Here is a 14,973-nt window from a genome sequence, read left to right as displayed (position 1 = left end):
CCAAACTGTCAAATTAAGAAAAAAAAAATACTTTATTTGAAAATTAATAAAGGAAGTCAACATTGTTTTTTACATAAAGACAGTTTTTTCACCTATTTTTCTCTTATGATTTTGTAAACTATTTTTATTTTTTTGAGTCATTTTTTAGGCACATTGTTTTGTTTATAGATAGTGATTAATTTCAGTGATCTCAAACAGAAAGAACCAGAAAACTGAGCTTTGTGTCAGCAAGCTGAGGGCCACAAAACCTTTAACAGATACGATGAAAATAAAAATGGAAAGACCTTTAGGTGGTGAGCAGGGATCGCTGGATTGATCAGAATGACAAATGTGTGCGGGTCAGTACCTGCAAAAAACGAAACAAAGTGTTCTGGAACATCAGTAACCCTTTTTTACTAACTTCAGACAGCTTTGATATATAACACATCAACCATTTGAAAAGAACAGGACTGTGCACATGATGATATAAATGGAAACCTTTGCTCACCAAGGCTTTAGAATGAGCAATGACAGCTGAGGTTGACCATAGGATATTTCAGATCACCTGATGACAATTCAAACAGGAAACCAAGTGATGATCAGTACGACGCTGTATTACAGCCATTGTAAATAGAAATAAAGGAGCAAATTTCAGCAAAAAAATGCAAAGATTTATCTCAGAAACCTTCTAGAAAAATAACGTGGAAATTTCTGAGTTTGAAAAGTCAAAAATTTGAGAGAAAAAACCCCAGAAATTTTTAGATTAAGAAATTTTCTAGAAAAACATTTGGAAATTTATGAGTTTCAAAGTTTTTGACTTTTCAAACTTAGAAATTTTCAAGTTTTTTCTAAAAAATAATTTTTGAGATAAATCTCAGAAACAAATTCTGAGTTTTTTCTAGCAAATTTTCAATTTTAAAATTAATTTCCAATATTTTTTGTTGTTTTTTAGGCAGAAATTTACAACTTTTCTAACTTAGAAATTTACACGTTTTTTTTAGTTTTTTGTTAGAAATTTACTGAAATTAATCTCAGAATTTTACTCCTGCTTTTTTATTATTATCTACAATTGCCTTAATATGTTGTTATAGATCAGTGACCTCCAGACAAACTAAAAATCCCATCAGTTGGACATAATATAAACACAAATGTTTTACTGCAGCCCTTTTCAATATGGCTGGAGAACATGGGCGTTAATTTAAGAATCTATAGTTCTGATTCACTGATTGATGACAGTGTGGACCTTGTTGAATAGCAACACAGGGGTCATAAAAAAGGCGCAGCAGAGACAAACATCTCTCTCTACAATCACAACATGCTGCAGAGTCTGTGGTGAGAGTGTTGATGTCCCACATCTCAGCGTGGGACTCCATCTGCAACATGGCAGACAAGACGGGTTTGGAGAGAAAACCGAGGGATGCTGAGAGGGATATTGGTGTGTGTCTCTGTTTCAGTGCCTCTGCAGGACCAGGGTCCAAAACAAAAAAACATAGTCAAAGACTCCTCACACTCTCCTTGGTGCCATAACTTCAAAAGCAGAACCACCACACTCTTTTTTGCCATACTAACTCCTTTAAAGATTAGTCCTGATATCATTGTACTTATGTTATATTTATGTAACCCTCCTTTGTTCGTCTCAGATCCAGTTGACTTCATGACAGACACACTTGGGTTCACTGTAATTATTCTAGCAAAAGAGGAAATCAAGTTGGTGTTAGCATCAGTCCAGCAGCTTCTGCCCAAATACATTAAATATAATAAAAGCGACGTAGTAGAACTTAATACACCTATAAATGTATGAGAAATAACTTATTGACTAAACAAAATAAATTCAAAGAATAAATAAACAAATTTTGACAAACTTCAAATCTATAAAAATGTTAAAAAATAAAACCCTATTACATATGTATTTTAAATCTCTTTAAAGTTATGCGTTTAGTGATTATTTCTCCCAGACTAATTGTTGTTGTTGTTGTACACAATTAGATAAACAAATAAATAAACTGATTTACTAATTGAGCCAAAAATGTTGATTAAAACACTAAAAATATTCAGTGGTTCTCAAACCTGCAATATTTCAACTGAAAAACAAACACATTTATTTACATATTCAAGCTTTCATATTTCATGTCGTCATCATAAAAATCTCTTGTAAAGAAGTTGTGCTCATTCACAACCTTACAAGTGTTATGGTCATTTTTGAAACTGCAAAACAAATGGACTCTTTAACAGATTGAGAGACAGGAAGTGACCGTGAGCTGCATTAAGTCGTACCTCATCGTGTCGCCATAAAGCTTTGAGCTTCTTATGGGAGGAGGAATCGTTTTTATTTTATCCAAGAATTGATTTATCTTGCATTTTAAAGTCTCTTCACTCCTTGCTGCTCAGTCTTTCAGCCAATATTAGTGGCAGCCAGATTTAAATACACTTTCAACTAGTGGAACTTTTAAGCATTGTTTTAAACTTTGGTTTGGCTTGAAGCTGCAGTATGGAACTGTTCTAAGACAAATATTTGTTTGACATATTTATTGAAATTATCACTATGTTGTGACAGTAGTATGAGACCAAAAATCATTGAAAAAAAAGCTGAACTCCTCTGGTTTCTCCCAGTGCTAACTAGAAACAACCAGTCAGAGCCAGGAGGCGGGTCTTTATGCTATCAATCATCCTCTATGTGGGCCTTCCTCTCTGCTATGCTACCATAGCCTGTTATGAATGCTAATGCTAGTTAGCATGGCGATTGATGATGGCAGATAAATGGCTTTCCTGTAATAAGTTGTTTCCAGAGATGGGGAGAGTACCCAAAAATTGTGATCAAGTAAATGAAGCATTAATTCAACATATTTTTACTCAAAAATTACATCATCAGACGGACAAAAATATAAAGTTAAGTGGAACTTTTGGTATTTTAATACTTTCAATAAAAAAACTTGTGAATCTAATAAAAACTGCAGGTTTGTGTTTGTCTGGTGAATTTTTGGCTAAGTGTTTGTCTTTCATTCTGTGGGTAGAGATTCCAGAGATTTTACTCAAGTAAGAATAGAGATACTTTCTGATAAAATTACTCAAGTAAAAATTACAGTGAAGTAAAAATACAAAAAAGTTACTCAAGTAAATGTAACTAGTTACTACCCAACTCCGATTGTTTGTCCACCAATAGCATATTTAGCAGTGAGTACATGACGTTGATTGACAACGCTAAGACCCTCCCACTGGCTCTGATTGGTTGTTTTTGGTCGGGAGCTGTGCACGTCTTAGGTGGAGGAGATCAATCTTTTCACAGATTATTATTTGTCTCTATATTTTAACAAAAACATTTTTTTCTATAAAAGTTATATACTGCAGCTTCAAATTAATGAAGTTTCTTGTGCAGCAATTTTCACTATAAGTCTTTGCAGGTTTTTCCAAGGGACTCTTCCACACACGCCTAACACAGAGCGGTAATCAGTGAACTGCTCCAAAGTGAAATTCAGTTGCAAACGAGAGCTGTTTGAAATATGCCAGCCTGTCTGCTGCAATGAGCAGAGCAGCGCATCACATGTTCCAACAAACAACGCGCCTGCAGGAGTGTTCAAATCCTCTTTCTTCCTACTCTCATCTTCTTTGATCATAATGTTCCAGTAAACAACGAACAGTGTGTGTCGTTTTCACGCAGCACACCGAGGAGACGCCTTCAGTTACGTAGCGGCTGAATGTGGAAGTTGAGTGGCAGGCTGAATCACAAAGGGGACTTTTTCGCTGTAACCTAATTTTCACGTCAGTGTTGTTTTAGGCTTCGCGAATGCAAAAGAAGTCAGTGACAACAACAACAAAGCAAAACAATAACATTTATTTATTGAGTCATATGTTATACATTTCATGATTTATTAGCGATATATTATTATTGGCAAAGATACTATAATCCAATTGCATTTCTATACATAAATACAAAATATGAGGTAGGGCCTCAATAATTGATGATGAAAATAAATAGATGCATTTTTCACATTTATGATATATATCTTCTATTTTTTTTTTTTTACACATAACACACATTTTAAAACATAGTTTTATAATATATATATTCTCAATTTTTAAATTAAATGAATGTCATGGGATGTTGGAGGCACATATCTATATCCATAGGCAGCAGTGCCTCATATAGGACACACAGAAATATATGACATTACTCAAGTAATTAGAAATTTAACCTATGCACTCATAGGTCACACAATAAAGTGCCAAAAAGACACAACAGACATAACAATAGGAATACTGGTACCATATGAGACAGACAGCTATGCTGCGGTGTTAATTTTGAAATACATATAATAATAATAACTCTACTTTTTCGAGAACATCTATAAGGCCAATGGTTACCTGAAGATGTGTTGTAACATATTGGCAAACATCAAAGAACAACTACATGTTAAATGGATGGCAGTATCTCGACTTCCTATACGCACATGACACATTCCTTTTTAAACTTTTTATGTTTCAACAACAATCCCACATAAAGTACTCGTTCTTTGGTTACTTACACTGCCCAGTGGTGACTTGTAGGCCAAGAGATTTCTTCATATTTATACATACGTATATGTTTTTTTCTTATCTCTAAACTGATGCCATCCCTAGATTTTGTATCTTTATGTTCAACTAAAGGTTCCCTAAAGTAAACATGCAGAGACTTATACTTCAGGAAGAAAACAGATAATTACACATGGACATTGAGTTATAGCAACACAAACTGCATCATGCAAGCTCTTCATTTGATATATTTTACAAATATATGTGGTTCAAACAAAACCCTAAGCTGATTTTTTTTTCTTCTCAAACCAAACGCAAAGAATCCCTACACAAATGGTAACACAGGGACATAAAATATATACGTATAGGTCTCACCTCTGAGTAAAGTCATAAAGGGTTTTATCTTTAAAGTCTTGCAGGAATAAGCTAAATGCCCTCATCATACAACATTTGCTTTTCAATCTCTGATTAGAAGAGAAGCCATCGGAGTATCTTTTTTTTTTTTGGGAGCAAATCTGTATTGAAAGTTAGCGTTACAAAGCTAGCTTAGCGTCATACTAGGAACTGCTTGTAAATCCTCCTCTCTTATTTCTACAGTCAGCTCAGACCAGTCATGCAAACATTTGATTGACAGCTACGTGGAGATTGATTAAACATACAGAGACAAACACACACGCACACCCACAAGCCAGAAACAGACATACATTTTTTTTAAATCACAGCTAGAGCTAAATGCACGACATACTAAAAGGAACACAGTGCAGCGAGCAAGCTATTTAACATCTGTATATTTGTGCTCATTAATTGATTATGTTTTGCTTTCAAATAACCTCTTAGTATCTGTGCTATTTTCATATCAAGGTCATGAAAAGACATGGCTTAGAGAAGTAGGAATAGAGAGCCTTAAACTTTTAGCAATTGCTTTTTCAACCGGGTAAAAAAAGACACTCCACCATTGAAAGCCTGCAGTGATAAAAGCATCTATTATGCCAATCAGGAACTCTGCTTAAGCTAAAAAAATATGAATCCAGTTGGTCCAATGCAAAAATGACTAATTGCTTATAAGTAGGTGCATGGTGTTTCTTTTAAGTTAATAGGTTGGCAGCCCTCATTAGTGGCCTGCCGTGACATTTCAAGTCCGATTACCTGCAGAGCTGCACTTTTTAAATTTTTTAAACCCACAGAAATCCACTTACAGCAACTCAGTTATGCGTATGATGTCAGAGCATAATAATTCAAAGGAAACAAGTGCTAAATTTCACTAATGCGTCTGATTCTGACGGACCACGTTGGGACTGTGATGGGTCCAGAAAAGCTGCTAAAAGCCTTTTGCCGTTTACAAATAATATATGCACCGCAGCAAACTATTGCACAGACCCTTTTCCTCTGCGGTTCATTACAATCATTCAAAAAGTTACTTTTAAACATGTTTTACAGCTTTCCATGAAGCGCACACCGACATAATGACACCCTGCAACACAGCTGTTCAAAACAGAGTGACTCACTTTGCATTTAAGCAAAGGTGAGCAAAAAAATCAGGCTCCATGGAGGTTCTCCAGGAAAACAAGCTTTCCCAGCTGGGTGTTCATTGTGATTAAACACAAAGAAGGCTCTAATTTTCCTTATGCTATTATTCCTGCAGCTACCGCAGTAGTCTGACGAGTTTACCTGAGACCCTGTTTCAACGAGGACACACGGAGAGAGAGGCAACATGTTCCGAAATGACAGCGAGGTCTCCAATAATCTACCACTAACAACAAGAGACAAAGTCTACTTCCTCAGGGGAGCGAGGCCTTTTCTTCTACTCTAAATCTTAATTTGTTTGCACATAGCAGTAGCTCCTATAGTGAGGAAGTGACAACACACACTTATTACTTGAGGATAGTCGGGATCATTTTTTTCCAGAAGGACTGCACTTTGTACAAAACATTACATGTTAGCAAGAATAACATTAGGAGACATTTACACACACAAACACTCTCACTCTTCCTTCCTCCTCTGGAGGTTTTATAGATATATATATATATAGACAGTAGATATATATAACTCTAATAAAGTGTATGCTTATATATTTGATATAGTTACTCTACTTATGTAACATACATTGCAAAGAAGATTTATATATTTATATATATGGCTTGACAAAGTCACAACACATACATACAGAATTTAATAGACATTTATGCACAGAGAGGTCACCTTCGTCAACCTGAAAGGGTTAATTAATTGGCCAAGTAATCGCCAACGAAAATGATGGCTAGACTATTCGGATAGCTTTCTACTTTGCACCGCTTTAAATTCACAGACAAAGCAACTTAAAAAAAAACACAACTTAAAAAGAGATAAGTTATCACATTCTACCTCTCGGGTTCAGAGACAAAGAGAGTCCAAGCTTCTGCTCCAATGCTGAGTTGTTAAAGGCCAAAGTGAAACACGCAGAACTGGTAATCAGGATGCATTCGCCACTCTACTGGGACATAGGAGGCACAAATTACAGATATCATAATCTATTTCTGACAAAGCAAGAGCGACTGAGCTGTAGTTGATGTGACTATTAATACATAGTGCTGGAAATGTGATAACAAAGCATACTAGGTCTATTTTTTTCAGATACTATCTATAATTCAGGTGAAATTTTATACACAGATGGACCCAAAACCAAGATCCCCAACCAAGCTTACTGAACTTCGTTTTTTCTTTTTCTTTTTTTCCTGGAGTTTAATTTTCTTTTCGTTTTTTTCTGTCTGCTTGCTTGCGCCGACATGATTTGTTATCTCTACACAGAAATGAAATTCCACTCACACACTCACACAAACACACGCATAGAAACAAACAAACACAACTCCATGGGGAGCAGCTACTATGACTCTAATATTGCAAGTGCAGTCTGAGTTGTGTCATTTTATGACACAATTTTTCTCTTGGAATGAGTTCCCTGGGAGGGGGGCTGTGGAGTAATCAGTGGTCATGTGTGGGAGGCAATGATAGCCCATTAACCGAGTACCAAGTAGCAGCAGGAAGAGCAGACTCCACTTGGACAGCCACCCCTCCCTAAGACAAGACGGGAAGAGGTGAAGAAGTAATAGAAGAGGAAAAGCCTGTTTCCACTTCCGTGATAAAGAGGGGAAGCAGACAGAGTGAAACATAAAGCGGGAGAAAAATCAGAGGAGGAGGAAGAAGAGGTGGAGGACAAAACAGCCTGGAAGCAGGCGTCCACCCCACTCCAAGCGCCCCCTTCTCAAAACTTGGAAGGTGTTGCTTCCAGAGCAGCTGCTACTGATAGGAACCAAGCTGGAAGTCCTTTGGGGGCAGTTTGAGACCCAGGGAGCTGGTTCCTAATGGGTCGATCATGTTCTTGTAGCGATTTCCACGGTGCTTCATAAGGAAAGGCCCCCAGTCAGGCTGAGGGGAGCAGACCAACTTCAGACGCTGAAAGAGAAAACACAGCCCAGTTAAAGGTTTAAGCCAACAAATCAGGGCTATATTAGCATTCTGCTGTCAGATGTTTTATTAACTGTGTCCGATCTCATATCACTGCTTTAGATATTACAAATTAGGGCTTATATGATATTAGAAAACCATACAGAGTCAGGTTTTGGTAAATCATAATGATAATATCAGTTGCAATAAATTTACATACTCCTATATTTCTCATGTGTGTGCTTCAGAAACACTCTTTGTGACTTTTAAGTGTCTTGAAAACTGAAGTTTCTGCTGCAGTTAGACTTTATCCAGCAGGCTGAATATCTTATTAATGTGTAAAGTGTGAATTTGTGACACTTATTCATCACCAAAATTTGCTTTTCAAGCAATCCTTCCAGATATCAACTTTATACGCACTTGCATAAAGTTCCATTGCGCAAAATTTTGACAATATTTTGCTAATGACGAAAAACACAATTTCGTAATCACTGTGTTTTCATGAAATAAGAAGCATAATTAAAATCACACGTGAATAAGTCATTAAAAACATGCTATACCATCATCCTCCCACCACTTCCTGTCTTCTTCTTTGTCGTTTCAGACAGTAGTGACATCTAGTTCACCACATAACTCATGTGATGCAAAAAATATGTTCCCATTGCAGCTTTGCGATATAAACTAATAAACGGGAGATTTTGCTCAATTTTTGTTTTAGCAAATTTATTTTCATAATTTCAATTTGTGTTATTCTATGGTTAATCTTGATTTATCTGTTCTGGCTATTGGCCCACTTCTCTCACATTTTAGTTAAAACACGTCAAGTCTAAATGCTATTAGCACAGACAGAAGTTACATTTCCATTAATAACATGTGTAAAAACATTGTCAATATTCCACTAATGTCCAAAAAACACAATTTCACAATTGTGGTGTTTCCATTAAATAAGAAACACAATTAAAACCACACATGATTACGTCTGTTAATGTAATAAGTCATCAAAATTGATCATATCTAAACTAATTTTTATACGACTGAAAAACCACCTACAGCAAAAACTCCTGATCATTAAACTTGTTTGTTTTTTTTTTTTTCAAAATTGGCAAATTTATTTTCATAATTCCAATTTGCATAATTCTATGGCAAATGGAAACACATTTAGTGATGATATACTGTATTGTGCAATCCTAATACATATGCTGGCTTTCACAATTATCAATACCACTAGAACATGTCTCATGTATTTTATGTGATTTTATGTGATAGACTAAAACAAAGTAGGACTTAATTGTCAAGAGGAAGAAAAATGAGAAATGTTCTGATTTTCTTTCCAAGTGTTCTTTGTACTTGTCTCAGACCTCTGACTCAATACTTTGTAGAAGCACCACTTTCTGAAATTACTTTTGCAAATCTTGTTGAGAAGGTCGCTACAAGCTTTGCACATCTAAAAGTGGAAATTTTGCTATTTTTCTTCACAAAATAGCTCAGGCTCAATCAGTGGAAACAGTCTTTTAAAATAAACTTCAAGGACACAGACTCTCACATGGACACAGGTCTGATTTGACCAGACTCTACAGAAACAGGAATATGCTTTTATCCAAGCCACTCCATTGTAGGTCTGACTTTATGTCTGCAACAGAGAAATTTGTTCTCTCTCACAGAGGACTAAAAAAGTGTCATAACTCTGTTCTTGTAGCCCTGGTTTGGGATTTCGTGTAGATTATTCTTGACACATTATCTAGGTTTAACCTTTATCCTTTTTCCTGTGGTACATTTGCAGCTGGTGGGACTTATGTGGACATCAACAGAGGTCTGCTTTTAAGTTTTTGTGAAGAATGAAATGTTTGGTTAGAAGGAAATTTGTGATGGCCACCTCAAGTAAAATAAAAATCTTATTTGTTCTTTGAGGGTATATATTTGCCGTTAGCCTCTTGAACCCAGTGGAAGCTGTATTTCTACCCTAGTATTAAGACTTATGCAGTGGAAATACTACTCAAGTAAATGTAACTGAGTAAATGTGGCTAATTACTACCCAACTCTGCAGATTGTTATATTTTATATAAATTATCCATCCTTTGAACTTCTCCATAACTGCCTCCCTGATATGTCTGCTGAGTTTGTCTTCATATTATTTATTATACATTATTGTCATCCAACAAACTTCCAGTCTTTACAGAATGTCTGAAAATAAATCACACACAGGTGGACTGCAGGTCTACCACATAAAGATGCAATAAAGTTCAATAGGGATCAATGAATTGCATATGGAGCAATAAAAGGTGAAATTCTCAGTGGCATGTAACACCATAACAAATTGGTCCACACTCAGCTGAATTGTTGTGCAGATTTTGCATATTCTACCTATAGTGAGTTTTCTTTGGGTGTTTTTTCCAATGTTCAAGTCATTTATTACACCTTTTCAAACAGAATTAGATGTGTCACACTGAGGAGTCTAAGCTGGCAAAAATAGGTAGATTGTACAAAGGTGGAAAACAAGACAATCTAATAGTTGGTTTTGGTTTAAACAGAAGGTTGTCGGAGACACAAAAGTGCAGGAATAATTTGAGGCTGACGGCTAATACTAGAATGCCAGTTTTGATGTAAAACAGTGACTGAAGTCTAAAATCAGTTGGTTGGAGGAATGTATAGAGCGTAATGTGACAATCAAGAGAGAAAATGTAAGAAGGACTTAATTAATTATCTTTAGATCAGATGAGCGCTTGCATTCATGGTTAGTTTCCCAGATAACAAAAGTAATCTTGACGGAAAATCTGTAATTGATGCTTCTGTCAGCGATACTGAGAAAACAAAGCTGTTTGGACAAAAAGCCGCAATCATCATCATCCATTAATCAAAGTGTTTAAAAGAGACTCGGAAGACTCCCAGAAATATGAACGAATTAATCCTCAGCCTGCAGGCCCCTCTCCATGCTAATGAGGGAAGGATGAGACTATTGATTTCCCAGTGTGTATGTGTGTGTGTGTCAAAAACAATAGACAATATGCTGCCGCAGTTTCATCTTAATTATTACCTCCACTACGGTGCCAGGGGCCAGGTGCATCTTAATGACAAACATGATGGGGATCCAGATAACCGAGCAAATAACCATGAGCCAGCCCAGAACCATGGACCAGGTGGGGTAGGTGTAGTCCTCGTACGTCATCACTTTCCACTGGTACAGACTCAGTCCCAGGATGCCCTGCACAAATAACGAACCTCTGGTTAAATTTAACAACTTGTTGGTTGTGTAAAAATGTATGGCCCACCTGCATGTTGTTGTTTATATCCGGAAATTTTGCGCATGCGCTCAACACTGGAGGGCAAAAAGACGATTTTTTTTTTTTTTACAACGCCATTCATTGCCGCGCAGCCGCGGTAGAACAATTAGATAAATGAAACCTGGAAATGTAGGTTTGATTAATTTAGTGCAGTGCGCCACAGCAAACGAAAACATGACGCAGAGAAACCGTTAAGGAGCAACTCAAACACACTGTTTTCTCTCTCACTCTGGCTACGCGACACGTTGACTCGTTGCCATAGCAACCGACAACAACGCCACCAAATGCATCAGGATTCAACACCAAAAACACTCAAACATTTTCTACACAAAGAGCAGCAAATTCAGCCCGTTACAATTGAATGTTTTCAGCCTTGATGCTTATTTTGTGATTATTAATAAGTAATTGCTGTGGTAAATTTGCTATTAGCTAATCTAAGATTAGCTATCGTTGTTATTAGCTAATCTAACACAGCAGTGGTTGATTAAACACCTGATCTACCGATAATCTGTCAGAATTGTCACATCTACATGGTAAGGTTGTCAAAGTCAAGCTAGCATAGCTGAACTACTTCTCTCGCTATTTTTTTTTTCTTAATTAAGACTTTTTACTGACCTTGTTATCTAGTTGTCATAGTGTAGCAAAGCACTGTGTCCCTTTATCCTTTATATATCAGGCGTGCATTTAAGATTTAGCGTTTTATATCGACAACTTAACAGCTAAAACCAATGCTAGCCATCGTTAGCCAGCAGCTTGTTGCCCTCCAGATGGGGGCGGGGTCTTGTGTGTGTGTGTGACGTCACGCTCCAAGGGCTCAATAAATGTTCAAATATTCAATCATGGTAAACAGATCTTGTTTGCTCCTAAGGTTTTATTCAAATAGTTGCAGGATTTTTGAGTCTTTTATTTTGGAGTTGAACATTTTCTGGATGATATTTAACTTTCCTTCGAATAGAAATCCCTTCATGTTCATAAAAAAGTCAGATCATGCTGAAAAATGTCAAAGAAAAAAAACAATTTCAAGCATGGCAGCAAATCTACAAAGAAATAGCTGGGGGGGGGGGAAATCAAGCTGTTGCAACAGCCCAGTGAAAGAACAGACCTCAACTTGATTGAAATGTAGTGTTGAAACCTTAAAAGAACCAAATTAATATCTTCAAACCTCAGCGAACTGAGCCAACAGAGTTTAAAAAAAAGGAAGAGAAAGAAAGAGTCGATCAAAATTCTTACTTAGCGACCTGAAAGGTCAAAGCAAAGCTCGGTTCAAGTTGCAGCAGCTGAAGGTGGTTTTACAGGGTATTGAATTTTGCAGTGGACTTATTTTGCCTTTTTAGTTTTTAAAGAATGATCATGATTTAAGGAGTTGTTTCTTGCCCACATATTTTTTTAACTACCAAATTCATGGTAGGTGTCAAGGCTGTTACGGCAAATAAAAGACTATTTCTCACAAAATGAGCCAAGATTTTAGCACAAGAAATGGTTTTCAATTGTGTAGCCTTTCCTTTCAATTTATAATATGATCTAAACAACTAGATTATTGAAAAATGGATCTGAGTCTTTAACTCTTTAATAGAAAAGTTGGCATGCAGGAATGTGTTCACTTCCATGTTTCAATGTTGCTGACATTTCCTAAAATCCATGCAGTTTTTTCACATGGCTTAAACATTTTACTACACATGAATCCGATTCAAAACATGCAACTAAAAGCACAACAAAAACCAAAACTAAAAGTCTAAGCAGTAAACCTTTGCTTTATGTGATGTCATCAGTGTGTGCGCTTTAAATCTTGTTTTTGGGAAGCTGGATTAAAATTGGATTGATTATTGATTTACAACAAAACAGGAAAAGAAATAGAAAACGGACTAATTTAATTTTTTTTTTATATGTCACTAATTATTTCTAAACCGAGACTGATTTATTTTACAGTGAGGTTTGGCTACTAGCTGAGTTTAATCACTCAACAAAACATGATTAACGCGTTTTCCAAAATTAAGCTCATTCACATTTTCGATGCATATTTTTTAAATTACATTTTTTTATGTAAACATTGGATGAAAAATTAATGAATAAATCACAAAATGTTCAACACCAATGAGTCATTTCTTGCAAGTTTCTTCTGCTGGGGGTAAAAACTGTTTCCTCGGCTCCATTTTCTTTAAACCAAAAGATGGAAGACAACGAAAAAAAATATTTTTCATGTAATTAGTGTGTGAAAGAAAATACACAGCAATCTAGCTTAAAATATAAAAAAAATAATAGAGATGAAAGACAGAAATGGATCAGTTGCAGAAAATGAATCAACCCTCCTATGAGAGCAGCAGGATAAACATGCAGCTCCATTAGTCAGCATCACCTTTGCAGTGTTTTTTTATTATGTAAATTAAACATATTTATGCAGGCCAAGGTCCTGCTCAGACATATTAGTAAAATCTGTGCAAGAGAATTTACATCTTCAGCTGGACAGCTCAGAGAAACGGAGGCAGATTTCAGAGAAAGTATGCATATTTTATACAGTTCAAGCAATTTTACACCTAGTTCACGATGCTTAAGTAGAACTAAATTGTAAATTGTGGTGACAGACTTCAAAGTAGGTATATTTAGGTAGTTACAGAAATAAATATTTGAAGAGTTGGCTCGGCAGGAAAAGTAGGGAGGAAACCATTTTGAGCTTCAGTGTTTGAGGAGTAATTTTTCATCTGTTACAGAATGGAAATTATTGCATTTTTAAGGTGACGGATACAAAGGGTTGGACTGAAAATACAAATGTCCACTAGTGGCTCAGTGTATGTGTGTGTGTGTGTGTGGGTATGTAGGAAAATGAGATGATCAAAAACAAACATACTGTCAGGATGGTTGGAGTCACAAAGGCCCAGCACACTCTCCAAAATCGGTTTGGCTGGAAACCAATCATCATTTCGATGTCCTCGCAAAACCTCTGCAGACCTGTGGAGGAGAGAGAAAAAACGGAAAGAGATCAAATCAAAGATGAGAAATGATGGGAAGATAGAAAGTGGAAACACAGACAGTGACCTGGGTTTGATAAGTTCCCTACAAAAGGAGATCAGCAAATTTTGCGTGCGTGTGTGTGTGTGAGGGGGGGGGGGGGGGGTTGTGCGCGTGTAAAAGGAGTGTCAGATTCCTGGAGAAACTGTGAGGGAGCAGATGGCTTCATCCCTTCGTCTTTATTGACGGATAACTGTGAGTGACATGAAGAGGCAGAGTCACACAATCATTTCAATATGTCACCTGTGCTGATGCTCCGACAAACCGAGCCAAGCCTCTCGCTTGGTAACAGCCACCTGACACACACCTGAGTCCTGGGCACGTTGGCGGTTCAGACTTGGACATTACAACAGAGACCTCTTGTGGCCGCGTAGGGAATATCAGGAGACCAGCATGAAGGACAATGGGGCAAATCCCAATTTCCTCTGGAAGGCCAGCAGTAATCACAAAAGTCTCCCAGATGTAATTGGTGTCCCTGCTGAGGTGTTGGACTGTGTGTGTGTTCATGATGCCTCAGGCTGGACTAAAAGCAAATAATAGGACCAAACACTGTAACACCACATATGAGTGTGAGGCGTTCACATCTACTGGCACCACTGGTAAAGATGTGTAAAAACACCAAAAACAGAGTCCTGTTGTTTTCTTGAACACTGAAGGCTTTTTGTTTTTTATTCAACCTTGAGAACATTTATTCCGTGGGAAAATAACCGATGTCACAAATATTTGTATCGCCAATAATCCCCTTAAAGGTACAGAGAATGTAACTTTTTTTTTTTTTAAGGTTTTT

The 14,973-nt window shown here is 36.7% G+C and overlaps 1 protein-coding gene across 3 annotated transcripts in view; it reads right to left on the bottom strand.

Moving 5' to 3' along the window:
* Positions 1-3,789: 3,789 nt before the first annotated feature.
* slc6a5 (solute carrier family 6 member 5) overlaps positions 3,790-14,973 on the bottom strand; it is a 29,337-nt gene continuing 18,153 nt past the window's right edge. For all 3 annotated transcript variants that reach the window (XM_028015324.1, XM_028015323.1, XM_028015322.1), the window contains 3 exons: positions 14,026-14,126; positions 10,937-11,104; positions 3,790-7,914 (listed from right to left, as the gene is read on the bottom strand). In XM_028015324.1, the coding sequence (XP_027871125.1) occupies positions 7,759-7,914; positions 10,937-11,104; positions 14,026-14,126 (425 nt within the window). In that variant the 3' untranslated portion in view covers positions 3,790-7,758. The remainder of the gene's footprint in view (positions 7,915-10,936; positions 11,105-14,025; positions 14,127-14,973) is intronic.

This window comes from Xiphophorus couchianus, chromosome 4 (genome assembly GCF_001444195.1).
Source record: "Xiphophorus couchianus chromosome 4, X_couchianus-1.0, whole genome shotgun sequence".
Lineage (NCBI taxonomy): Eukaryota > Metazoa > Chordata > Actinopteri > Cyprinodontiformes > Poeciliidae > Xiphophorus > Xiphophorus couchianus.
The sequence above is the reverse complement of the archived record's forward strand: the minus strand, read 5'-3'. Positions and strand labels throughout refer to the sequence as shown.